Source organism: Prinia subflava, chromosome 5 (assembly GCF_021018805.1).
Source record: "Prinia subflava isolate CZ2003 ecotype Zambia chromosome 5, Cam_Psub_1.2, whole genome shotgun sequence".
In the NCBI taxonomy this organism is placed as follows: Eukaryota; Metazoa; Chordata; class Aves; order Passeriformes; family Cisticolidae; genus Prinia; species Prinia subflava.
This window is the reverse complement of record NC_086251.1, coordinates 12,976,142-13,001,910: the sequence shown is the minus strand read 5'-3', so window position 1 is coordinate 13,001,910 and position 25,769 is coordinate 12,976,142. Positions and strand designations below refer to the sequence as shown.

At 40.0% G+C, this 25,769-nt stretch overlaps 1 protein-coding gene across 1 annotated transcript in view; it reads right to left on the bottom strand.

Moving 5' to 3' along the window:
* The window catches only part of PDE3B (phosphodiesterase 3B), an 83,742-nt gene extending 57,973 nt beyond the window's left edge, over positions 1 to 25,769 (bottom strand). Inside the window, exon 1 of the mRNA XM_063398064.1 lies at positions 24,382 to 25,769. Coding sequence (XP_063254134.1) covers positions 24,382 to 25,374 — 993 coding nt within the window. The 5' untranslated portion in view covers positions 25,375 to 25,769. The remainder of the gene's footprint in view (positions 1 to 24,381) is intronic.

The window sequence follows — 25,769 nt, the reverse complement described above, 5'->3', positions numbered from 1 at the left end:
CCTTTTAGGCAGATGTAGAGTGATGAGGTCTCTCCTCAGCCTCCTTCTCTCCAGGCTGAACACCCTCAGCTCCCTCAGCTGCTCCTCACAGCACTTGTGCTCCAGACACTTCCCCAGCTCTGTTTTCTGTACTCGCTCCAGCCCCTCAATGTCCTTCCTGAATAGAGAGGTCGAGAACTGGACACAGCCCTCGAGGTGTGGCCTCACCAGAGCCCAGCACAGCAGATAACCCCTGCCCTGGTCCTGCTGGCCACACTATTGCTGATCCAGGCCAGGATGCCACTGGCTGCCTTGGCCACATGGACACAGGCTGGCTCAGCCCAGCTGCTGTCACCAGCACTTCCAGGTCCTTTTCTGACAGACATGTTTCCAGCTACTCTTCCCCCAGCCTGTAACGCTGCAGGGGGTTGTTATGACCTGACAGGACAATGTCTTATATCAGAAGTTAACAGGAAAATAAAGTAGGAAACAGGAAATTATTTCTTCAAGACTTTTGTCTTCTATCATAAACTTTAGGGATGTATTTGTGCTTTAGCTTCTTGAAAGGGCTATGATTTCAAGAATCAGTGCGAGTTCAGAACTAAAGCTTCAAATATGAAAGATATTGAGGAAACCCAACTTGAGAGTTCACAAAAACAAGCTGGTTAAGACTAGGAAAAGCTACTTATAAAAGAAATGCTGAATCAAACAGTTTAATTAATTTCTCTTCAATAACAAAAAATCTATTGGTGCTTGAAAACACTGATGTAGAAACTTCAAACTTACTAACACCATAGGACTGAGTCACTTTACTATGTTTAAACAATGTTGACTCCCACTTTCACACTGAAACAGTTTTAATTAACTGCCTCAGGCCACAGAAAATGAGCTACTATTCTGCAAACTAGAAAATGCAGTTTCTCAGTGTGTATAAATGGTTATTAAAAATTATTACAACTGCTTAAACAAAGACATTCTGTACCGTTCACATCAGTTATCAAACTAATCAGAACACTAAGCAGTATGGTTTAAATGTCAAAATGTTAAAAAAGCTGTTATCTCATTCCAATAATTTTTGATTATATTTTTGACATTGGCAATTTTAATAATATAAAAAGTTAGGTAACTCTCTTGAAGTTAGGAGACTTCAGTGTGAATATACGGGGAACATTACAATATTTAGTCATCAAAATGGTTCAGTCATTAAATAAACAGATCTGAAAATGGGGTTGGGAAGGCAGGTATCTTCTGTGAATGCTGGATATTCTAATTTTCTTTTTTTTTCTTTTATAAAATTTTTAGATTTCGTGGCATAACGAGGTTTTTTATAAATTCAAGCTTCAAAGTAAGTATTCTATCACTACCAAGTAACCAGCATAGCAGAACAGAGCAATTCTTTCGTCAAATAAAACCAATAAAGCTACACAAAGAACTTACAAGAAGCTGGAGAATGAATGGTATTAATTATCATGTCAGTATTCCTAGTTTTCATATTGGAAGTTTGAAACATTTTAAATACTTAGTTGAAATTTTCTGACAAAATATTGTCTTCTGAAAGTACTATCTTTAAGCACTTTGTCAAAATAAGAATCCTTTACAAGTGTTCCAAGAGAAGAGAGACTAAAAGTTTTACATAAAGAAACCTAAAAAACACAAATCTATGATAGCTTTCTTCAGCATTTTAACAAAGCAACAAAAAAATCTGTAATCTTATCATGAATCAAGCCATATATTAAATACCAAAGCAAACACTTAAGAGATTCTGAAATCACTTCTGTTTGATGCTTGTTTCTGACCAATAGATAAAACGGTGACCTTTACTTTTCCTCGACTCACACAGGGCTGTAACCAAACTAATTAATTAATTAAAATCTGCACACAGGACATTTGCATTGAGAACAAGCCTGTAATATATAAGAAAGACAGATTTTTGACTGAAGGCCACCAGACAGTGAGGTTTAAAAAATAAAGCAGGGAAATCAGATTAGAATTGCCTGGTCTGGCCTGGGGTTTTATCCCTGATGGCACTGAGCATTTACAGGAAACATTGGCTAAATTCACAGAGCATTCAACTTTTGACAGTTTGTCAGCCACAACAAGGAGATTTGGCAAAATATTTCAAGTCTTGTGGGCTACTTTTCCAAATATTTAATTTATCAGAAAGATTAATGGCAGAATGGAATTCAGCACAAAATATCCACCCATGCCCACCCAATTTTCTGAGCAGATTTCACAGAATACTGAGCCATTAGCAGCATTACATACAGTTGGTTTGGGGCCATCACAAAGAGGAGTCACTGTGCCCCTTTTCTTGAGATATTAGAGGGTCATTTATAGCTCTTTATCGTCATTATAGTGGATGACTGCTAAGAGCCACAGTCTTCAAAGTGCTTGCCAAACTGCCTCAGTCAATGAATAATTCTCTTCAACTATTTCTTACAAAATATGTCTAATCATGTTTTCAGTTGAAAAGCCTTTGTTCTATTTCAGCTCCTCAGTGTATTTGTGCCAATGAAGCTGTACTTACTAAAGACCTAACAGAGCACATCCCTGGCAGTGTTTAAGGCCAGGCTGGATAGACACCATCTGAGTGGAAGGGGTCCCTGCCCATGGCAGGAGGGTATAGAATGAGATGACCTTCTATTCCATGATTCTCTGATATTCTAGGAATTCTGGTGACAGAGGACCCTGCACATCCTTCATACTTCACACCACGTTGTCTAGAACACCTCACATTGGTTATCTAGAACCAAAGGGATAGAGCTCTAAAAATTGCTTATTTGACATTATAAAATTAAAGAGTTCCAACTCCATCTTCTGGCTAGGAATAACTGAAATGGAAGATCAAAAATGATCAAGCGAATTTAGCTTGATATTAGGCTTTACTTACAAACTTCAGGTTTCTAAAATTTCCTCTTTATGTGATTAGAGCTTTCTCTCCAGTTTATTTTTCACTTCCCTCTCAGTTCTCTCATGTTTGATCTTTGTCTTCATCTATGTAATCAACATTTTGTTAATGTTTTGCTTAAAAAAATGAGAATTTAATCAAGAGCAAATTTCCTCCATATCCTACTGAACATTATTTTCAAAGCTAATAATAATAATTAGGTGATACGCAATGGTCCTTGTGTTAGGAATGCATCATTAGTTGCACAATGCAAGATTTAATATTTCACATTTCATAAAGGAATACAGCTAACAACTCCAAACAGCAGGGCCACAGATGTTTTCACACGTTTTTCTCTTTGATCACAAACCCTGAGCAGACAGTAGAAGAAAATACAAAAAGTTCACAAAAGAAACAGATACCTGAAGTCATTCCTGTCTATTCCTCAGCAGCTGAATTTGTTCAAAAGCTGAAATGAGAGACATGCTGCTCCTGCTTCTATCTCCACTCCCAAGCCCTTCTGCAAAAAATTGTCTTGGTGACTTAATACATCTTACACTGGTGATTCTACTGAAGGGGTGACAGACAGAATAACTCCACAAAATGCATATACCAAGGACAAGGAGTTATTATAAATCCAGTAAGCAAATATATTATTGGATTGCCCAGCTCCACAATACAGAAAATTTTAAACTGGATGGAGCAAAGTCGTAGGACCTATTTATCCCATAAAATTCAGCCTGGGCTTGAAATATAAATGAGAAACTAACATTTTCATCATATTTTCCTATTTCTTGCTGTCACATATGCAAATTTTTGGCAATGTGAAGATTAAGAGCCAAGGAGGATTACTAAAATGAGCTAGATAGAAGCTTCCTGACTGTAGCAACTTACTTATCTGGAGCTTCAGGTACCCACAAAAGTCAGAAAAATCATCACATAGAAGCATCAGAGGGACACTTGCTGCCTCAGTATGAGAGGATTTCCACTTCTGCATTCCCAGGTAATAGCTTTTCTTCACTACTACATTACACATTTACTCCTGTAAATGGAAGCATGATGGATTGATGAGAGTCCAAGACTCAGAAGGTGACTCACAGATGTGTTGTTACAGTTTTTAAAAGTTTTTGTTTTATTTAGCTCCAAGAATTATGAAGAATTTTCACATAAACAGAACAGTATTAAAGCGCTGTTTTAAAGGAGTGCCAAATATTCTGGTGTTTGGAAGAGCCTAATTCACATGTGCCCTTTTCCAGTTCATTCTGTACTGACGTATCAATGCACTCTGATTCTGTCTGTGACTACATGATCTTCAATTGTTCTTCAAACAGAGGGTTCTCTGCTCCATTTATGTACAAGTCTCACTTAAATATATAAATTGCACCTTTCCATCCAAAGCCTTTGTGAAAACCTTGTGTAAAACATTGTATATTGCAAGCATGGTACCACATTTGCCGGCAACTGCTTAATTTTAACTACCTGTTTGCCATATTTCAGCCATCCAATGCTGAAGTGTTTTGATCCTTTACATCAAACAGACAATGCAGAATATATGGTTCATTCAAGACATGGAAAAATATACAGAGGTTTTTGGGCATGAGGGGATGCTCTTTTGACTGATTTATTGGGAAATTCTAAAAACATCTATTCTTTACACGGCAGTGCCATTAGTTCTCTTAAATCAGCACAACTTGGCATGGTCACAATAAAGCTGCAGTCCTGCCCTCCCTCTGCTGCTCATTCCCATCCCTGGGTGACTCCCTCCCTTTTGCAGCAAAAGCCTTTACGCAGACACGTGGCAAGGAGCTACAGAAAAGAACTGATTACTTTTAACACGGATTAGTTCCCCAATTTAGTTCACTGTGTAGTCTCATGAATGCTTGTCAGCACAATGGAGGATGGTGCCAGGGCAGGAATGAGCAGACAGGGCTTGGAAGGACTACTCCTCTCAGTGTTAGTACCATAAAGCATTCAGGGAATTGGACTATTTGAGTAGAGGTGTTGAGATTAGAAACTCTATGTTCAAAGGTCAGAATCACCTTTTGTGACTATATAAAAAACTAATCTAGATTGGACATAGTTCTTAGCATCAAAAATTATGCTTTGACCTCAGAACTTATAACTTTAATCAAGACTTGCACTGCAATTGTACCTCCTAGCCAAAAAAACCTGCTGTTGTACCACATACTTTACTTGATTCTGCTGCTGGGATTACGAGCAAAAAAAAAAAACAAAAAACAAAAAAAAAAAAAAAAAACAAAAAACAAAAAAAAAAACACCCAAAAACAAACCCTAAAGGAAAAACCCACAAGTACGTGAAGGAACAATTAGGAAGACTGGGGGGGAAAAATAGAATATCGCAGAGAAAAATACAAGAGGTCACCATTCCAATTTTTAAAAAGTAAATAAAGAAGGGTGGGAAGAAAGGAAGGAGGTATAGAAAAGTATTGACAGCATTAAATCACTTGATTTTATAAGTTGTTGAAGTCTTGGCCTCCAGTGTGCATCTTAATAAAAACATTTCCTCTAAATAGGTACACTATACAGAGGATAACACTAAGTCAAAAATGCTTATAAAATTACCACCCCAGAAGGAAACTGTAGTGGAATACGAAGACTGAGAAAAATCATCTGCAACTGTAATCTAGAGCAATGAGAATGACAAACGAGCTTTCTGTTCCCCAGGATTTTAGCAAACTGTTACATTCTATAGATTAGTTAAGGACTCAAATTCTGTGTGGACACCAAACACATTGGGAGGAAGCCTAACACTGAAGAAACTGGGAACAAGTTAGTTACTTGGACACAGCAAATAAATAAACTGTGAAAATCGCAAAGTAGTAAAGGAAAACTTGTGACATGCCAGGAAAATTTAGAGATGGCTATGGCATGCCTCTCTGTTATTCCCCCTAGCTTTTATCCTCTGAAAATCCAAAACAAACAAAGAAGCCAAATGACAGGTTTACCACGGGCTGAAGTTGTGCTGTTCTAAGGTGGAGATGTAGAGAAACTTCCTATTCATAAGAAAGAGGAAGATTTTAATATCAGGAGAAGGGGTCTGGAAAACAGAAATATATCTACATAATTTCCACTGTTGATCTCAATGATTACATGGAAATAAAAAACATTCTCAGCAAAGATAGTTTGAAAATAAAAAGACCTGGAAGAAAGTAATTCAAATTAGACAATGGGAATAATAATAATAATTATTATTATTATCATTATCATTACTTAAAGGCTGCCCATTTAAGGGATTCTAATTGTCATTTAGGAATATGATGAGAACACAAAACAAAGAAAACACCACTTTGTGCTGCTCAGAAAAGCATGAAAACATTCCCAATGCGCAAAACTTTCCATGCAAGGTGATGAGACTGATGGCCATTTTAGCTTCACACATGCTTAAAAAAAAAAAGAAAAAAAAAGTCAGTCACTTTTTTCTTGTTTTCAGTGGAATTTTCTACAAAATAGTTCATAAAAGTTGCAACAATATTTTGCTGATTTGTAAAAATCAGAAGGAGATGGTAGTGGCCTTGATCCCCTTTCTTTCATAGCCCCCACCTATTTGACTGGTTCTTTTACAGAACAAACAGTATGAGACAAGTTGACTTGTCATGACACTGACAGATATAAACCAAATGTATTCCCAGGAATTGGACAAAACATCACTGATTCTGTTGAAAAACATGCAGTCCCTTAATGTAATGCCTGAAAGATTAAATAGCCAAGTAGCATGCAGTTCCATCTGTTATTACAGACTTATCTTCTGAAACATGCATGTACACCAAAATGTCTGGCTGAGAACCCACAAAACAAAAACTGAGTATTGTCAGCTCATAAAAGCACTTTGAAAATAGCTAACAAGTGCCAGAATGAAGATCAAATACAGATAATTAAATAATATTAAAAGTTATGCAGAAACATAAGTATGTGATCATGTAACCTCCATTTCCTTCATCGAAGGAAAACTGACAAGGCTTACAGGGATAAAATACTAAACAAAGATAAAACAAAATATCCAATATGCCTGATGTAGTGCGTAACTTGCAGGAATTGCCCTAAAAAATTGGCAGAATTACAGGATATAATTGAACCCAACAGGGACCTGATGACACCATAGCCTCCATTTTACTCTCCAGAATTGAAGGGGCAAAGAAAATTAAGGACAAAATTCAAAATTGTGATTTCCACATCTTGCTCTGTTAACACCTACACTAGCTCTTTATTGATCACCCAGATTTAAGTCCCAATATCCATTGACTTCAACAGTAAAACTTCATATCTTGCAGCTGAGCCAATACAAACACACACCAAATACAGCCCTTACCAACCAGTGGCCACATGCAATGTCTTAGTGAGGCCAGGCAAGGCAGCCAAACTACTCTGAAATATCAGCAAAACCTGATGCTCTTCCTTTTAAATGGCCAATAAACCCCTGGTGTTTTAGCTACCTCCACACTTTTTTTTTTTTTTTTTTAAATTTAAGTAAAATACAATTGAAGAGAGACCTGTACAAAGGTCCCAGGCCACACAGACAGTGATCACCATTTGGAATGCAACCCCAGTGACCAGCTAACCATAAATGACACTGGCCTGCAGGCCAAAAAATGCCCTAAGAATATGGGCTGCCAGACTCCTACAGCCAAGGCAATTTATCATAAGTGTGCAGAAATGAAGATACTCAATCTTTCTAAGCCTTGTATCCAAGGGTTTCGGGGGGGAAGGGGAGGGGAAAGTAGGGTTTGAAATTGGCAAGGTTCGATGATTGGTTGCCTTTTTTCCTTTATGCTTTTAATAAGGATTAAAATCTTTGAAAATAATTTGGAAATCCAACTATTCAAGCATTTAAATTATACTGACTTTTTAAGCATTACATGAACTGAGGAACATGCGTATTCTGTCTTAACCTTGATGTTTTAACAACTCTGGCCTTCAGCTATGTACTATTGTTCTAATTTGTTAAAATCTAAGTTTATTCGTGTGTTTGCCTATGCAACAAATCCATGGAAAAATAAAACCACAAACTTTTCTGGTTTAACCTGCTGGTCACTGTGTGATGTTTCCCTAAAAAAACCCAGGCATAGCTAGCCACAAAGCAATACCCATACTAACAACATACATCAATATTTAGCCAGTTACTGTAAATTTGTTTACAGTTTTTAAGTGAAATACAGAGGATATGATGATTTTCTGAGATAAAACACACACTGCTTTCAACACTAACTGGTTTATATTGGTGGCTAGGTAACCACTGGAAATAACTGAATTTTAAGCAACAAATATAAAAGGATTTAGGAAAAACATCCATTGCTTTAGAGGTTAAGCCTCAGGTACCATTAGTTTTTAATAGGTAGCACACAAAAATACTTCAGATTAATTGCTGGAAAAGGCAGTGATATCCACAATGCTGGTGAAACTTGCAGAGCGCTTAATTTGGGCATCTAGGGAAGGTCATTTTCATACAGATCACAAAAATGTGACTGTATGTTTTTGAGAATCAAGCACAGCTACAATGTTCTTTACAGAAGCAGCATGGAAAGTTTAAAGAAAATGAAAATTTTCCCAAGCAGCGCTTTGCAAATTCTCTTGAGCGCCGTGGCCGCAGTCACAAGCAGAGGGCTTGAGATGGAGCCAGTCTCTCCCTTTGTAACAGGCGAGTTCAGCTTGCAACACTATCAAAAATAAAAGAACTGTAAGCTAATTGCTGGCAAGTATGACGCAAGCAGTTTCCTCGGTAACAGCCCAAGTTGCTGAAGTGCCTGATCCAGCATTTCCTCATCTGTTTGCACTCACACCAGCAGTCTGACAATGTAGTCACTGCATCCTGTTTCACTCAGCAGCCAGAGAAACGCTCAGCTTAACCCTTGAGTTACATCTTTCCCCTTAGCCCAGCTCAGCTCAAACCAACTTTTTACAGCCAGGCTTTGTGTAGGCATTTGCATTTTTTCACAACTTAGCAGCAGCTGTCTACACTGCCTTTTTATTTTTAATTGGGAAGAAAAAGATGAGAAAGAAAACAATTTAAATTTGGGGTTTTTTTAAAATGTATCTTTTCATTTGTAATTTCTATTTGCAGTACTGAAAGTTCCAGCCACAAATTAAATTTAAAAATTTAGTCGCCTGCAGACTTTACATAAAACAATGAGTTATATATGTATCTCTGTTCTTAACTTTATAGCTACAGAATTTTCCTGATTTTATACTATACTTAAAGTAAATTAAATACAAATATCAAGATTATCTATCAAACTGCTTCTCATTCAATTCAAATAGATGTAGACTCATTTATAAGTAGCAAACATATTTTAAAAATGTATCAAAAATAGTATATACACCAAAGAATAAAAAAAATCCATTTTGAACTAAAAAAATGTAGACAGCATGGATCTCATCGATGTTCAGGGAAACTGCAGATTCTGGAGAAAAAAAATATAAAAAAGAACAAATGCTGACCTTTCTGGCAATCTACTGAACACACAAAAAATAGATTATTTTACAGTCTACTTCTTATATGTAAATTTGAATTTGGTCATTTCAGGACATGAATAAACATGAAACAAACTATTTTCAGCACAGAGCTTTTCTGTGCTGACATCAGTGCTTATCCGGTGTAAAACACGACTGTTTTTCTGTACTATGGGAATAGTTGTGGGCCACAAAGAAAGCAAAAATGTGAGATAAAAGTAATTAGTTGTTGTTGCTGTTAAAAGTTCTGGGCAATTCTTCACCAAGGAATAATGCACATGAAATTTACTGGTGAAAAAGTCTCCCCCCTTCACAGAGTGATCTCTTCAGTGCACTTTCAAATGGGAAATCCCCCTCGAGCATTCTGAAATGGATGATGGCCAGCCAGAACAACCTGTCACAGCAATTTCCTGACCACCAAAGAGAACTGGGTACTGAAAATGTGAAGGTGCAGGCAGGAGGCAATGGCAGGGACTTCTCAGAATTCCTTTACCTAAAGCTTACTCACTCAGGGGCCAGTCCGCATCACGGCAGAACTGCTCTGCAAGGAGATCAAAAACATCCTGATTTTCCACTAACTGGCACTCTCATTCTTTCTAATACACTGTGCTTCTCCTTTTTCTTGGGAAGCCTTCCTCCTCAAATCTAGTATCACAATGTAACAATTTTCCAAAATATAATACAAGTTGTAGGCTAAAAAGCCCAGGGGTACAGAGAAAGGAGCAGCCTGAAATAAAACTCCCGGGAACAGTATGCAGTTACACAGTCACCTGTACTCCTGCAGAAAAGAAGAAACCAAAAAGTTAACACAACCTGACCAATGCTCCGGCTTAGTCAGCAATTAACTATTTGCTAGCATCTCAGTAGTGTATTTCTCAAAATATAGATGTTTCCAGCAATAGGCTTTTCTACTTTATTATTATAGATTTTTCTCTGCATCACTTCTTAGCTTCTTCCCATTCACCTGCATTCCTCTCATGTTATTCCTCTGTGCTACAGCACCGACATAGTTTGTAGGAAGGCAGAAGAAAAGCAGAAATAAATGTCTTTTTCACCCATAGATAATTTTCCTCAATTGAATGGAAAGCTAGCTCAGGGAAAAAATAAAGGCAGTAGTTTGGTATGTGATTATGGAAATTCCAGAATGAGGTCAAGCAGTTTCAGGGATGAGGAGGCAATGATAAGCAGAAAATCTGGAATGGCACAAGGCATGTTGAGGAACCCTAATGTCCCTATAGGGGAGACAAGCAAACCAGCACAGGCTAGCAAGGTTACAGGAGATTCCCACCCTAACTGTATCCAGCAGTGGATTAGGGAGCCCTGAGGAAAGTGATGAGCCACATGATGGCTTTAGCGTGTGGGATTCAAGGTTCAGACAAGTTCTACAAAACTAAAACATAAAATGGTTGCCAAGGATATCTTTGATAAAATGAGTTTTTAGGTGAGTGGACTAGAACCAGGTGGAAGCACACCCACATACAAGTTCTGTTAAAGGACACTAAAAGATATTTATATACAAATATGAACAAAAACCTCTACAAGGCTTGGAAATCTATCCAAATACTACTGACTTAGTACTTTTACAATCCTCAGAATTGTCCTCTGCCTTGTAACAATCCACTGACTATGGAATCCACCATCACAATGTAGTTTTCTCCAGCTGTGTCTCCTGCTACACTCTGGGACCCAAGAAGAAAAATACAGCTCTGGTCACCAAGCTAGGTGACATCCCAAATGATGCTCATGATAAGAGCAAGGCAAGGAACTAGTTGTCCTTTTTAATTCTGTTTTCCCCTGGCTTACCCCTCTTACTGAAATCTGCAGGGGTACCACTGCAGAACACCTCAGAGAGTGAATCAGAGCTGATGGGAAGAACAAGACAGACCTGGGACACAGTTGGGAATCTAACAGATTTGCTGAACCAAAGTATTACTCAGATATTGGAGGTAAAGTTCAAAATTTCTTTAAAAAGAAAGAAAAGTTCTGTGAAAATCCACTCTAAATGCGCTAGCCTAATGGAGGTAAATAAAGCTCAAGGTATCAGGACAAAAAATATTCGTCTGCTCCTATCGATCCTGTGCCAACACAACCTGTAATCAGAATGAAACACCTCAACTAAATTCATTGTCAGTACTATACAGATCAGACAAAGCTTTCCTGTAGCTCTCAAACACTGAAGGAAAGTACAACAAATACAAATCCTGAGTCTTTAGCTCCATTCTTAATTGTGAATTGAAGGGAGGAAGATGCTCAGTATTTATTTTTTGAGGCACAGTTCATTCCATATTATCATTAGTCAGCCAGCTCCTCTTGCTACAACTGCAGCCCTCGAGCCTATACTACTCATTTCTCCCTCCTCACTTGCTTATAATAGGAGAGAGCAAGGCAAAACAAAAACAAGGTGTCTAAAGATTTCGTCATCTTAATAAAAAAAGGCACCCAAAAATGCCAAACCCCAACCCAACCTAGAAAACCTTTGTCCCCTCCATCCAGGAAATAAACAAACAAGGGATTGTTTTGAGTTTTGAAACTACCAAACACATGCAGACACTCTTTGGGCAGCAAAGAATAAGCTCCTAGCCACCATCTTAAGAGCTCACATCTTAAAAGCTCAGATCTGACAAATAAATTTGCAGTTGCACTTACGGAGAAGGTAGCAGATCACCTTGCATCTAATCTGCAAAACTAAAAGAGCAAAATGAACAAAGAGCTTCACAATAAAACATAGCATCAAGGTAAAAGAGAAAGTATGCATGACTGTAAAAAATAAATGTATGCAGCATCTTGAATGTAGCTGATTTGTGTATGCCATGGGTTGGTACTGGCCAGATGCTAATGCACCCATGAATATATGTTTTTCTTAACAACTACTGTGGGATGTGATCAAGAACAGAGCAGAGTAGGCCTAAAACTTGAAAACAGAAAAAAACTTTATTAAACTACATAAGAACAGAAATAGAAAAGAAAAAAACCCTAAACACACAGAAAACAGAAATGAAAATCTCTCAGAACATTTCTTCTCCTCCCCCAATTTTCACCCCTTACACGTTACCCTCCATAAACCAAAACCCTGGGCTCTATATCAAACAATCACTACTCAAAAAAGAAACTAATTTTCAATTCAGCAAGGGAGAGAAGAGTCTCTCTCACCATAGACTGCACTCCAGAAAACACAGGTCCACCCCTTATGTGTTTCCATGTCACCCATGGCACTGCCCGGAGAAGTCTGCCAGGGTGACACTCTCTTTTCTATGTCCACTGCTCTCACCACTGTCCACGGGCCAAAGCTGCATATAGGGCTCTTTTAAGGATGCTTGCATGCCAGGCTCTTCCCATCTTTCCCCTGGGGCCGAGGGTTTCTAAGAACAGAGATCTTCCCTGAGGGCAGAGGGCACCACCACACCCTCTCCCTCTCTTCTCTGTTCGCTCCACTCCTACAGTGTCAGTCACTGCAGCAAAGCTGAGCCGGCTGCATCCACCCAAATGCAGTTTATGTTCAAAGAGACTCAAGTTCAGTCTATGGCTAACATTACGCAAGAAAAGTCCAGCCTAAAAGCCACCACTCTTCATCACTGCCCATCTGGGATTCTCTTCATCTTGTTTTATCATCTCAGTCTCAAGCTGTCTCTCTCTTCTTACAAACTACCAGCTATGAGAATCAATGTCTAGAAAAGTTTTCTTCTGCCAAGAAAGAGTCAACAGTTTTTAGCTCCCAGCAGGGTTGCAGACTCGGCACATCTTTACACAGCTGAGAACTTTTCTCCTGCCCCGCACCTCCCCCCGCCACCCCGCTCTTTCTTCGGTGCCGGCTGCCGCCAATATCAATTCCGAAGCTCTGAAGTGGCTGTCTCTCTCCTGGAGGGGAACGAGGATGGAGGGCACCTCCACAGTCCTCCACCCTTCCATCTTGAAGAGGCCCCTCATGGCTTTTCCCCTCCCCTCTTCTACCCAGCCCCGCGAGCTGGGGGGAAGGGGAGGATGTGTGCTCACCTTGCAACCAGAAACAAAAAGAGGGACAGTCCCTCTGAAGTCCTTGCTTTTAACCCCTTGTGTTCTCAGAGGCGTGTCCAATGTCACAGTGGCTACTCCAGGTGCCAGCATGAAACCTGACCACTGATTGGTTTGCCCACAACTTCCTGGAAAACTCACTCTCCCTCAACCACAACAGTGTATAACTTTTCAATAATGGACAGTTAGAAGTAACAGATTCTGGAAACGTTTTAATGCTATAACTACAAATAAATATTTAATTCTTCTGTGTTAAAAGTTATATGTTACAAAATGTTCTATAATTTTTAAACAATAATTTGATTGCTAAGTTTTTAAATAGTAAAATATTTTGAGTCAGAACATTTTCATATCTCTGCTGAAACAGACAATTGCAATTTTGCACCAAATTATGGTACTGATCTTATAACAAAGAAAGAACAACTGGTAGGAAAAGGTGTTCAAATTATTGTAAATGAAGAAAAGGTAAACACAAGCACAAAGAAAGAAAAAATATATTTAAAAAAAAAGACAAGAAAAGAAGCAATTTACTTTTGAATGTTAATCTCCTGGAAAATTATTTTCCTTGTACTTTCAAGGCCCAAATAATTAAAAATAAAAATGTGGCTTCTAAAGGCACACCAAAACTATCCATCACCAGACAGGTGAAAGAAACATAGCTCTAGGAATGTGTTCAAGACTGTTAACACTTGTTAAAGTTATAAATTACATTAAGCTCTGTGAATTTTTAAACAAGTAAGGACTATAATCTCAATCCTTAAACACTGCAAAACACATGTTCTTTTCCACTTGAAAGCTTAAGTGCTCTGCTGACTCTAGGGAGCTTCCGACTAGAACAAGTGTTAAGGCAAGCATGGAAGACTTACAAATCTTTAGAAAGGAGATTTTAACAGCAACTACTCCCATAAAAGACAAATCACATAGAACTAAATATACCTTTAGAGGTCCATTATTGAAGCTGTACTGACTTTTGCAATTACCTGAAATGGCATCTCTTTATTACATGAAACAGTTTAAATATTTTCTAAAGTTGTGAGACACTTTCCTAAACAAGATATCAATTTCATGTTTAGAGGTGTAATGCCAGTTCCTAACTTAATTTGTCCTGAAATGTTATGCCTAATAATGAGTTATGCAAATTTTACATGTAAGCATGGAGTTTTACTCAGTTTTAACATGACTATTTGAAGCTTAGGGTCTCTTATCTACTTTTGATTTTTGCTCTTCATAAAAAATTCTTATCCATCACACATAGAATAAAGTACTGGTTTTTTTAATCAGACCATTCTGCAGATGTCCCTGATATGACAGACATTGCCTCAGAGGATTTGAAAACACAGACCACACTTACAGCAACAGCCAGCATCACATCTGCCTCTGCTCATCTACTCCCATTTTCTTATTTTCATCTTGACATCATAGAAAATCACTTGCAAACTTATTCTTTCCAAACTTCTTTGAAATTCTCTGGCATATAATGAACAGGCTGTCAATTATGAAAAATAAATTAAGTAACAGCAGTGACAAAAAAAAAAAGACTGGTCATTAACACAAAAGCTATTCCAAACTCTTCCTTCTCAATCCAACTTGTTCAAGCAGAGACTCCAAATAAAAGGAAAAATTAGATTTTCAGTATTATGAGGGCATGGAAGTATTCTGCTGTGCTGAATAAAAATAAGCAAGAAATGCTGATAAAAATTCTAATTAATGCTTTCTACATCTGCCTAAAAATTAGCTAACAGATACTTATAATCAAAATACTTCCAATTCTGCTTTGCCATAAAGCAAATAGCTGTCATTTATATCATGGTAATAACTCATTTTAACTTCAGACAGACATATTATAGTTCTTTAATAATTAGAAAGATCCTAAGTAATATTCCACAGCTTTCCTACTATTTAAACAATAACAAAACAAAAAAAAAAAAAAAAAAAAAACAAACAAAAAAAAAACAAACAAAAAAAAACCACCACCACCTAGAAGAAGCCTAAACATCTGTATGAATAATCTATGGAAATTGTCTCACTGCAAGGTTCATTCAAAATCCGTTTTGTGAGCATGTTCCAGTGATCCTCAAAAGGATATTCTGCTGCCCCAAAAATGCAGTTAGAAACCAGGACAGAAGGAGGACGTATGCAGGGCGGACTAGACAAGCTCATTTGTTTTTTTTTAGTTAAGATAGGAAATATACTTCTCTATCCTATACTAACATGCTAGGAATTATCAGGTGATCATTAATGATTTATTTACATCTGTGTCTCAGTGTCCTTTTGTATGGACAATCTCAGTGTAAACAGTAAAACCTGGACCAATACTCATCTTTCCCTGAGCAAAATGAAGTCTGTTTCTTGTAGATCCGACTGGCCGAGAGGAAAACTGTGCTAGCGTGCCTTTACTCCTTCCAGTCTGAGCCAATTCCTTCAGGGCAGTCGCTGCCAGAGCAGATGGTGTTTCACAGGCACAGCAGGATCTAAACTTTTTCAGCCTGCTAATCACACCTTCAGGTGTCAACACAAATTTCCCTCCCTTTCTACTCACACATTGGAACATAACTGCTTGTATCTAGAGAAATTAACTTTCAAGTAAATGAAATGTCATTTCATACTACGTAATGAGAGAGGGAGAATGTGTAGGAAACTACGGAATTGCAAGAGCAAGTATGGAAGAACCTGTGAGTGTATTTACACATTACACTGTCTAAGTGGCAAATCAAATGAAATGAAGGCCACTGTGAACACTAATCAACATAATAATCACTTAAGAGTTCTCTCAAAACACATTCCTTTTTTTTAAGTTAGCATCATTAAACTACACATGATACTGGGTTTTATTAACTACTAATGACACCCTATGAATACAGAGATCTGTCCCTGCCTTGGAGAAAGCTCACAAAAAGGCAGCTCACTTTGCGAGGCACAAGCCCAGCTGAGAGGCCATCCCTGCCTGTAGAGCACACACGGTGTGAGGTTCCGTGGCCACCCCACAGCCCTCACACAGGAGATAATGAGGTACCCCAGCATCACTGCCGAGCAGTCATCAAATGTTCAAAAGCAGGAGATGTATCAACAACTTCTGTGCAAGGATGGAAACTCTTCTGGGCAGCCAAAAGGTATGAGAAAAAAACTCCTTTGAAAAAACTCTTTGTATTTCTTAAATTAGTAACTTTAGAGTACTCAGAAATTTAGAACTCTTTTAAGAGACTCTACTAGGCAGAAAGAACAGAATTATATTCCTTAAGTGGCAAACAGGTATCATACAACAATACTTATGAGGAAATATTAAATAAATTCAAACACCTCAAAATATGTTCTGTTTGAACATGCAATATCAACTGACTAAGAAAAATAAGAAGACCCTAAATAGAAACACAGGCCTTTTGTTTTAAATCACAGCAGAAAAAAGGTCATGCAGACATTAAGCCTAGTGTAAGAATGTCTTTTTTACCCTTTAATTTAGTTCCTATCTTTTTAAAGTGTGTCAATTAATCAAAAACAAATGAAGCATGACCAGTAATGAAGGTTCAAGAGACATGCTAATACCATATGCCTATGCAGGGAGTCATAATTAAGCTGTTATTTCAATAAAACTGATGAAGTTTCCCTCTGATAACTTAAGCTTTCATACACTTTTAGGAAAGTTCCTTCTATATTATGAGCTTTGCTGATAAAGCCACCCTGACAGCAGATATTAAGAGGCAGGCGTGACATAGGCTTGCTGTAACACCACCCCTCGGAGGTACAGCTCCTCTGGGGTGGGGGAGCAGCACTGCCTGCTTTGGGCATCATGAATGAACACGCCCCAGATTAAACCCATTCCTATTTCTGTGACCATCATCAGCAAGGATACAGCTAAACCAACACACCTGTAATGCAAATTCACAAAAAGCCTGAGATTTTTCTCATAAAAGAGGGAAGATCTCTCAAAACCAAATCCAAAGCTCTCAAATACAGCCTCATATGGTACCCCCTCTACAGTATCTTGAATAACTTAAAAATAGGGAAATTATAGAGGGAAAATATCATTTTCATATTCCATAAAACAAACTTCTATTTATCAAATTAACAACAAATGGAACATTTGCTGCAAACATGCCTTTAACTTAGTGAAGATATTTGGGTTCACATAAAGGGACATTAGGGTTGGCAACTCAGTACTGGGTAACAGAACTTGTCAACATTGTCATTTGGTCAGGCACAGAATCGGAAATATGCCAGGTTTTTTCAGACACCCCTGTACAAACTGAAGTGAATACTGGTGGTCACAAATGTTCTGTGTAACAGCACTGTTTTCCATAAATATTGTACTATCAAACAAATAGAGGCATATAAAAACCGACTTGGGTATCTGTGCTCTGGTCTGTCCCTCTCCCAATAAATTTGCACTTGTTTCAAAGGAATGTGCTACATACAAAAGCTCTGTGTGAAAAAGCAAGGATGGCCCAACACATCAAAACTTACTCCTCACCAGCTGACTGTATTGATATGAATGATGTCCTTCCCCATGGCTGAATGATCCATTTTCAAATACAAAACTGCTCTGGAAGCTGACATTTTGTTTCAGCAGTCATGCCTTGTTATGGCCCTTCCAGTTCCTAGAACAGTTTGTTTTGCCACACTCATCAATAAGGCCATTCACTTAACTGGTCTTCCTTAAACACAGAGTTCCCTGACCTATTTCTTTCACAAATATCGGTAACACTTCCCTTCCCCAAATACCATCATCTGCCAGTTTACTTGTTACCCTGTGAACTCTCATTTATTAACATCCACGGCTCATGTCTGTTTTGAAGGCTCTAGCACAATTTTACTGCCACTGGATTCTTAAAGTTATTGATCCTTTTTATGCTTCAGTAACAACCACTCAGACATTGCACTGTCTGCCCTGAGCAGTCCAAGCCCTAGCTTTAACCTTGAATTTTCATTTCTGCTATTGAGTTGCAGGAAAGTCCCCTTTTTTATTTTCACCATTAAAATTTATTCTGTAGTGTAGCTGCGTCTTGTTAAGCATTGTTTTCAGTCACTGGAAAGGACATGTTGAATTTCAACATTTCTTTTCACTCTCTTTTATTCTCATCTTCAACTATTCTTTCAGCTTGCTCTCCACATAGTTTTATCCTGGAAAAATCAGTGAGATTCAAGCAAAATATTCTAGGTCTGTAGCCTCTCTTTTCTCATTTGGCAGACACAAGTTTCTCATCTGTTTTCCTCCAGAACCTTTTACATCAACAACAGAATAGACTACATCCCCCAATTTCCCTGTCTGTAATACCCAATCTTTGCACAGAAGTACAGGATTTACTCTTTCCCATCTTCAGCAACTGGCATCATCTATTAGTTGCATTTGGCTTTGTTCAGCGATTTCTTTCACCAGTAGTAAGGCTGCATGAAGTTTACATTTTAAAGTATCAGAAAAGCAAAACAGGAATAAAAAAGCTTTTTTAGCAATATCAACTTCTAATCAAATGTCACATAGGGCTCAGGCTGTGACAGACCCCCCACCCCACCTGCATCGTTCTGGAGTTCACTCGTGACATGAGACACTGTCGTGGGCATTCTGAGAGTTCAGCTCACACTGCAGACTTGCCCTGCACTGGGCCATATTCCATAAGGTTTCTTCACTTCCCACTCATAGGTTTTTCATTAAATTTGCTGGGATTTAATCTTGTAAGGCCAATATACTACAATCAGTTCCATTGCTCAAGTTCAATTATTAGAACAGTACTATCAGGCATATACGTGCACAGACATACATTGTGTCAAAAGATGAGTCTTTTTCTTAGGAAAATATACCAAATTTCTTGCTATTCTCTTCCCTTTCATATTTAACCTCCCAGAATACACTGTTCACAAACCCCAGCATGGAGGCTGTCCCCTCTTTTTCATTCTAGAGACTCTCCTGGGCACCTTTTGTTTCCTCATCTCTACAAGTTTCTTTCATAAATTTAAAAGATCTTCCTGGTCCAAGCTGAATATTAGTACTTTATGCAACTTATTCTGCTATTTTTCTTCAACACAGTCAATCATGCAGCTGTTGGAACTGCCTCTCACAGTTTCTTTCATTTCTTTCCTACTGGTGCTCTGCAACATGCCTCCCCCACCTTCCAATAAATTTCTCCAGCATTTCCACAGCAGTGGTCTTTGATCTCCTTCCTTTCTCCACTTATACTTTCTTTCCAGGAAAACACACCTGAAGCAACAGTCAACCTCCTTCACTACACGGACAGCTCAGAGACACTCTTGCCTGCTTTTACTCATGCAGAACCAAGTCTTGGATATCTAAAAGCCAGCTAAAGGTAAACTTAGCTAACAGAGTTCTTAAGTGCACTCAGTCTCCCTAAAACCCTTCTTTGTCATTCTCCGTGGTCCCAGGTGAAACTTTGCCAGAGGATAACATCTTAAACTCTGACCCCTCTATGGGCAAACCATGATTCAGGCATCCTTTCTTTGTGGTATAATCCTACAAGAGAGAAAGAAAGATGGAACTTTTACCAAGAGCCTTCTCATTTCACATTTTATCTAGCTCAAAATATTTTGTTAATGTCAGAGAGAACCAGTCAGAAAAAACAGAATCCTACTTATCCAAAATAAGGTTGCAGAAACAGTTTTCCAAGTCTGTTGCTTTCACCACATAATCCTTCTCTTTTCACATTCCTCACTCTCAGCTGCATCCCATTGGAATTGATTCACAGCTCAACACACACTGCTACCTTGATTTTTTTTCCCCCATAAGACAAACCCCAGAGACAGGAAGATTTGGTGAACAACAGAAAAACATCCTGCCATGCAGGTACAGCTGTGGTAACAGTTATCAGAAACGTGAGGGGGAAACTTCAACTAGCAAAGAGCTGGTTTGTCAAACACATAGCAAGGAGAATTATATTTTACTCAACAGGTTAAGGTTCACCTGTTTCTGGGCTGCAAACAGTATCTGAGTGGAACAATTTTAAGACACTCTAAAATACACACTAACAGACAGCTTCTGCACTAGGAAGTTTATACCCTGAAAGCTTAAGGAAAAAGTGTAATTTGTTTCGCAAATAGGTAACAGACACAGATGTAAATTTCTTGAGCAAATAAGGAACTGCATCGATTTCAAGTTACACAAATATTTCAGACTCCTGAAATCAATTCCTGATTTTCCTACGGTAACACATCAAAGGTGCGAGATAGCTTGGAACTGAAACTGGAGAGAGGTGGTGGTCAATCCAACCCTAACCACAAGACAATTCTTCCTGTAATTAACAGAGTGCAACATGAAAGCAGTCTTTGTCCACGAAATATCCCAGCTTTCCTATGTGTTTGAACCTAGTCAGATAACCAGAAAAAGTGTGTATCAGGTCTGTTTGCAGACTGCTTTGGACACGTATCATGTGTATTTAATTAGGAAGGCCTATTCTTTACTCAAGGAAAAATATGAATATTCTTTCTGGATTCTGAGAAGCTCCTATGTAGGATTTCCTATACATAGTTGTTTGCTCTCATATACATGTCCACCATCAAGTTAAAGAAAGAAAAAATCTTACTACCGTATTTTTCAGGACATAGTGTTTACAAGATCTGCAATACTGACAAGTACCTTTTAGATGACCTGATTTAGCTTTCAAACAAAAAAAATTATAAAATTAAGTGCTAAATGTGCAACAGTCAATAAAGATAACCCTTTGATATCAGTAGTAATAGGCAGAGCTAATAGGCAGATTAGCTTCCAATTGATACATGCAGTCAAAATATGACCTACACAAAATTTGAAATACCAATCAATACTGCAGTCTTACTGCAATTCCTCTCTAGGTCTGAGATGAATATTGAAATAAGAATACAAACAGCCTGTTAACTGCTAAAATTGTAACAATTTCTATAGGCACAAGTGTTAATATAGTAGAGCTCAGAAAAGGCATTGCCTTTGCAAAAATTTTAGCCATAATTTTAGTCATATTGTTTCCCTCTATGTGTATTTATGTATTTTGATATTGGAATTCAAGTATACTTACATAAAAACATAATCTGTTCAAGTTTCTTTCCTCCCACTTCAAACTATATTGTTAGATATATGTACTGCAGAAGAGACACACAGCATGAATTTAGGTACTTTGACGGCTTAAGTAGATATAGATATTCATATAAATGGTAAGAAGAATCTAATTTTATCAACTTTCCAGCCTTATAGTTCCTGCACCTGTTGAAGTCCAGAAAGCAATATCTATTTGTCATGAGGATTACTCAAATTTGCAAGTTTTTACAGGATCATGCTTACAGGGCCTCTTTCCACTTGTACTCCAGATAAAAATGATATTTCCATCCAATTTTTGTGTTCGTGTGCTGCTGGTTGCATATTCCCCCCTGTGTTAGTATTCCATCCTGTTCCCACCCCCTCCATGCACACAGAGCCCTTGGAATTGTTGGCTAAAAAAAAATTCAAATAAATATAATTATTTTCTTGTATATTTATGTAGACAGAGAGCACATATAGCTTCAAATCAACATGTTACTGAAAATTTAAGGTCAATACTAACATTCTCTATTTTCATCAAATAATAACTAAAATCTACACAAAATGAGATTTTTTTTTAATAATGAGAAAAATCAGCCACTGGAATAATCTCCCCAGAGAAGTAATGGATTCCCCAACATAGGACAAGTCTAAGATTTAGCTGGACAAAGTGCTGGGCCAACTTGTCTAGACAGTGACTTTGCCAAGAAAGGTAGGACCAGATTATCCCTGGAGTACCCTACTGACCTGCTATTCTATATTCGACATAAACATCTTCTACATCTAAGAGGCTTGTGACAGTCACACAGAATACACCTAATAGAATCACAATAACTTATCTCTCATTCATCAAAGTGTTTCTGTCATGGTGGGCCAGCAGCATCTCCCTAACAATGTTCATTAAACTCCTTGAAATATTAATATTGGAAAAGAACCACTGTTCTGCTTTATACGGATTTGCAAAATGTGTAATCAGCCCTTAAAGAAAAGCCACACAATAGATGCTCTCTGAAAAGCATTAAGTACACACATTCCTTCAGCTTCAAGGAAGCAATATAAAAACCTTGTACTGTTTATTCAAATAAAGTCACACATTACGGGCTTACTTCTCCCCACCCCTGCCCAAACAATTGATGTTTTACCAGCTCTGCAATGTCTGATCTCTCTCCAAGTCAGATAGGACATCAGAAGATTTAACCTGTGTTATCCTTGTAAAATTGCATATAAAATACAGCAGAGAACATGTATCTGTGAATCTCATTTAAACTGTGCTTAACAAAGCACAAATATTTATTGTAAAGCATAATAGATTATTAGGAAAATTAAGAACTTCATATCTCTTTGTTGTTCACATCTAGTGATAACAAAGACATCAAATTCTGGAAGTCTACCAAAAAGTTGTGGTTTATTATGAACATATATGATTTAAGCATTGCCAATAAATCCTACGTATTTAGTTATAGCTGACATTTATGATGTTACTTGAATAATGAAAGCCCTAACTTGAAATATGCACATGCCTTTAAGAAGTGAGCCGAACGTCAAAGGAAGCTTTTAGTAACTTGCATATGAACAAATATCTTCTATCATCTAGAAAGGTTAATGAAATCACATTTTCTGGGATTTCTGTGCTACAGACAAACGTGACAGCAAAAGAGAGTATTATCCAGAATGGAACAGAGAAAGTAAATTATTATATGATAGTGCCTACATATCTTAACTGCTAGTAAAATATTTTAATGTTTCTTTCATTGTATGCATTAGATAATTTGCAACTTGCTGAATGAGTTATTTCGGAAGACTGTCACAGCATACTTCTATTTTAACCTTTAATGCAGAAACAATTAATGTATTAATCACTGTAAACAATTACTGTATTAATTCTGTTCTGCAAACTCGGGGGGAATACTCGAAAAATACTCCACCGTTTCAGATTCACTTCGTATTTCCTCAGACCTCATTCACAGTCAATCACAAGATCTGCATTATGGCATAAATGTCAAGGAAAAACTAGAAAATTTAATTTGGCACCGATGACTTTCAGTCACGACAGTAACAGACGGGGAATTCTGCAGCAACAATCACTTCGCAGAAACTACTCACTTGCACGTTTATTAAATACACTCGCCTCATTCTCCCTCCTACCACGGGCTGATAACCCACTTGCAGCAGCCTCGGGCCAGTTCCAACACAACTCGATGTTCCTGCAGTTGACGTGCAAGTGCCCAAATAAAAACAAACTCCCCCACACGCACGGGGGTTTACGCTACAAAAAACAAGACTCATTGAAAAGTTTTCCGGGAGGTAGAAACCAACAGAGTTCCATTCAAGAAAACTGAGCGTTTCGGGCATCCCTCCAGCCCCTACTGAACAGCTCTCTCTTCAGTAAAAAGAAGTTTCTTAAAACCCATCAACCCAAAACTAACGTTAACTGAGGTGGAGCGAGGAGCAGGGGCTGAGAGGGAGGGGGAGAGAGAGGAACAAACGACAGTAATCTGCAGGGCAGAAGGACAGCTGCCTCCCAAACGACACCAGCATTCGATAAACAATAACCCTCAAAACCTGGTATTTCTTTAGCACTTGGCAATGGTTTGCCGATAGAAAGCGGGAAGAACCAGAAGTGCCGAGCAGCTTAGAAAGCTGTGGTTTCTTTCTCTCGGAAAGGCTGCCAGACGCGGAGGAGGTGGGGGGCTTCGGAAAAGAAACAAAACAACAAGGTAACTGATAGCTAAAGCTGACTGGTTTGAGGTTTCGCTCTGATCAATAAGAACTTCTGTTTAATAATTGAGATTGCATAAAAAGCGAGGGAGCCTTCTGTCCTACAGCAAATGCATTATTATGATTTAGCACCCACGCAGAAATAAATGGTTATATCGGCTCTGCAGAACCGAGCTGAGAAACCCGCTAAGGGACTAACATTCTCTTCCATTCCTCTAGCAGGAGTTTGTTAGTGAGCAGACATCCAGCACAGACACACACAGCAGTCAAGAAAAGCTATGGAGTGGCGCTCATTCCTCCGAAAGTTTCTCCTTCAAGTTTCGGAGAAACCTACCTGCTCTCTGGAAATGCAAGGCAACGAGGGTCTCCTAAACATTTTGCAGCTGCCGTAGTAGCTGACCGAAGTTTCCCCTAGGGACACGCAGCTAGATCTCCTCCTGGGTCTGATCACAGGCACTTTTTCCTCCACGCTGGGGAGCCGTGGGTGGCGGTGATGCTGGTGGTGCGCTCCTCGGCTCTGCGCCGAGAAGATGCCGTGCTCGCCGCCACAGAGTGCCAGGAGGCAGCCTGCCACCCCGGCCGTGCCGGCCAGCAGCGGGCCGAGCGCTGGGGGCAGCGCCTGGAGGCTGCTGAGCGACACCAGCCACACCAGGCTGCACAACACCAAGACGAGGAGGCTCCGGCGCAACTTCAGGGAGCTCTGCGGCAGGGTCAGCGCTGCCACCGAGACCAGCACCGTCAGGAGCCTTCCTAGGAACATCTGCGGCTCCTCTTCGTGCCCCTCCGCGGGCAGCAGCCACTGCAGCGCCACGAAGTCCCCCGAGTAGCAGCACAGGGGCAGCGCCAGCAGCCACCAGCGGGTCGTGCCGCCGCCGTGCTCCCCGCGCCGGCCGCCGACCAGGTAGCAGGTGAGGAAGAAGAAGGCACAGGCGATGCTGAAGAGGGGGCTGAGGCAGCGGGTCAGGCACAGCAAGGCGTGCAGCGGCCGCGGGCTCCGCCAGCTGCTCCCGTCCTGCTGCTCCCGGGCGCTGCCCCGGCCGGGAAAGGCCAGGAGGGAGAGGACAGCGGCGGCCAGGACGCCCAGGGCGAACCGAGCCCGGGAGGAGGAGGCGGTAGGAAAGAGCAGCAAGGAGAGGAAGCTCTTCGGGGGGTCCTGCCGCAGCGGGGTCGCGCAGCTCTTCACGTATCCGTTCCGCAGGCTCTCCGCGCTGCCGGGCAGCGCTGCGGGCGCGGCCGCCCCGCCGCCGTCCGGCTGCGGGCAGTGCTGCGGGGCTCTGCCGGTCCCGGCGGGGGAGGCGGCGGCCGCAGCTTCTCGCTCTTCCCTCATGGTGGTCGGGGACGCGGCAGGGGGAGGACGGCGGAGAGGCGCGGGTCGCGCTAGCTGTGTCCCGGCCGCGCCTCCCGCATCCCCTCAAGAGAAGGGCGCCGGGCTGAGCCGCCGCTCGTCCCCCGCGGGCAGCGGCGTCCGCGGCATGGTGGGTGAGGACGGGAAAAAGAGAGAAAAGGTAAAAGTCTGGCTCGCCCGCTCGCGTTCCTCAAACGGCTCCGGCGGCGGGCACTCGCTGCCGCCTCCCAGCGCCCAGCGGCGGCAGCGGCCGCGGCGGAGCCGGCGGGGGTGGGAGTGAGGCGGGGAGCAGCGCTCGCCGCCGCCCCCCTTCCTCCCCTGCCTGCCTCCCGCCGCCCCGCCCGCCTCCCCTCCTCCCCCGCGAACCGCACTTCCCG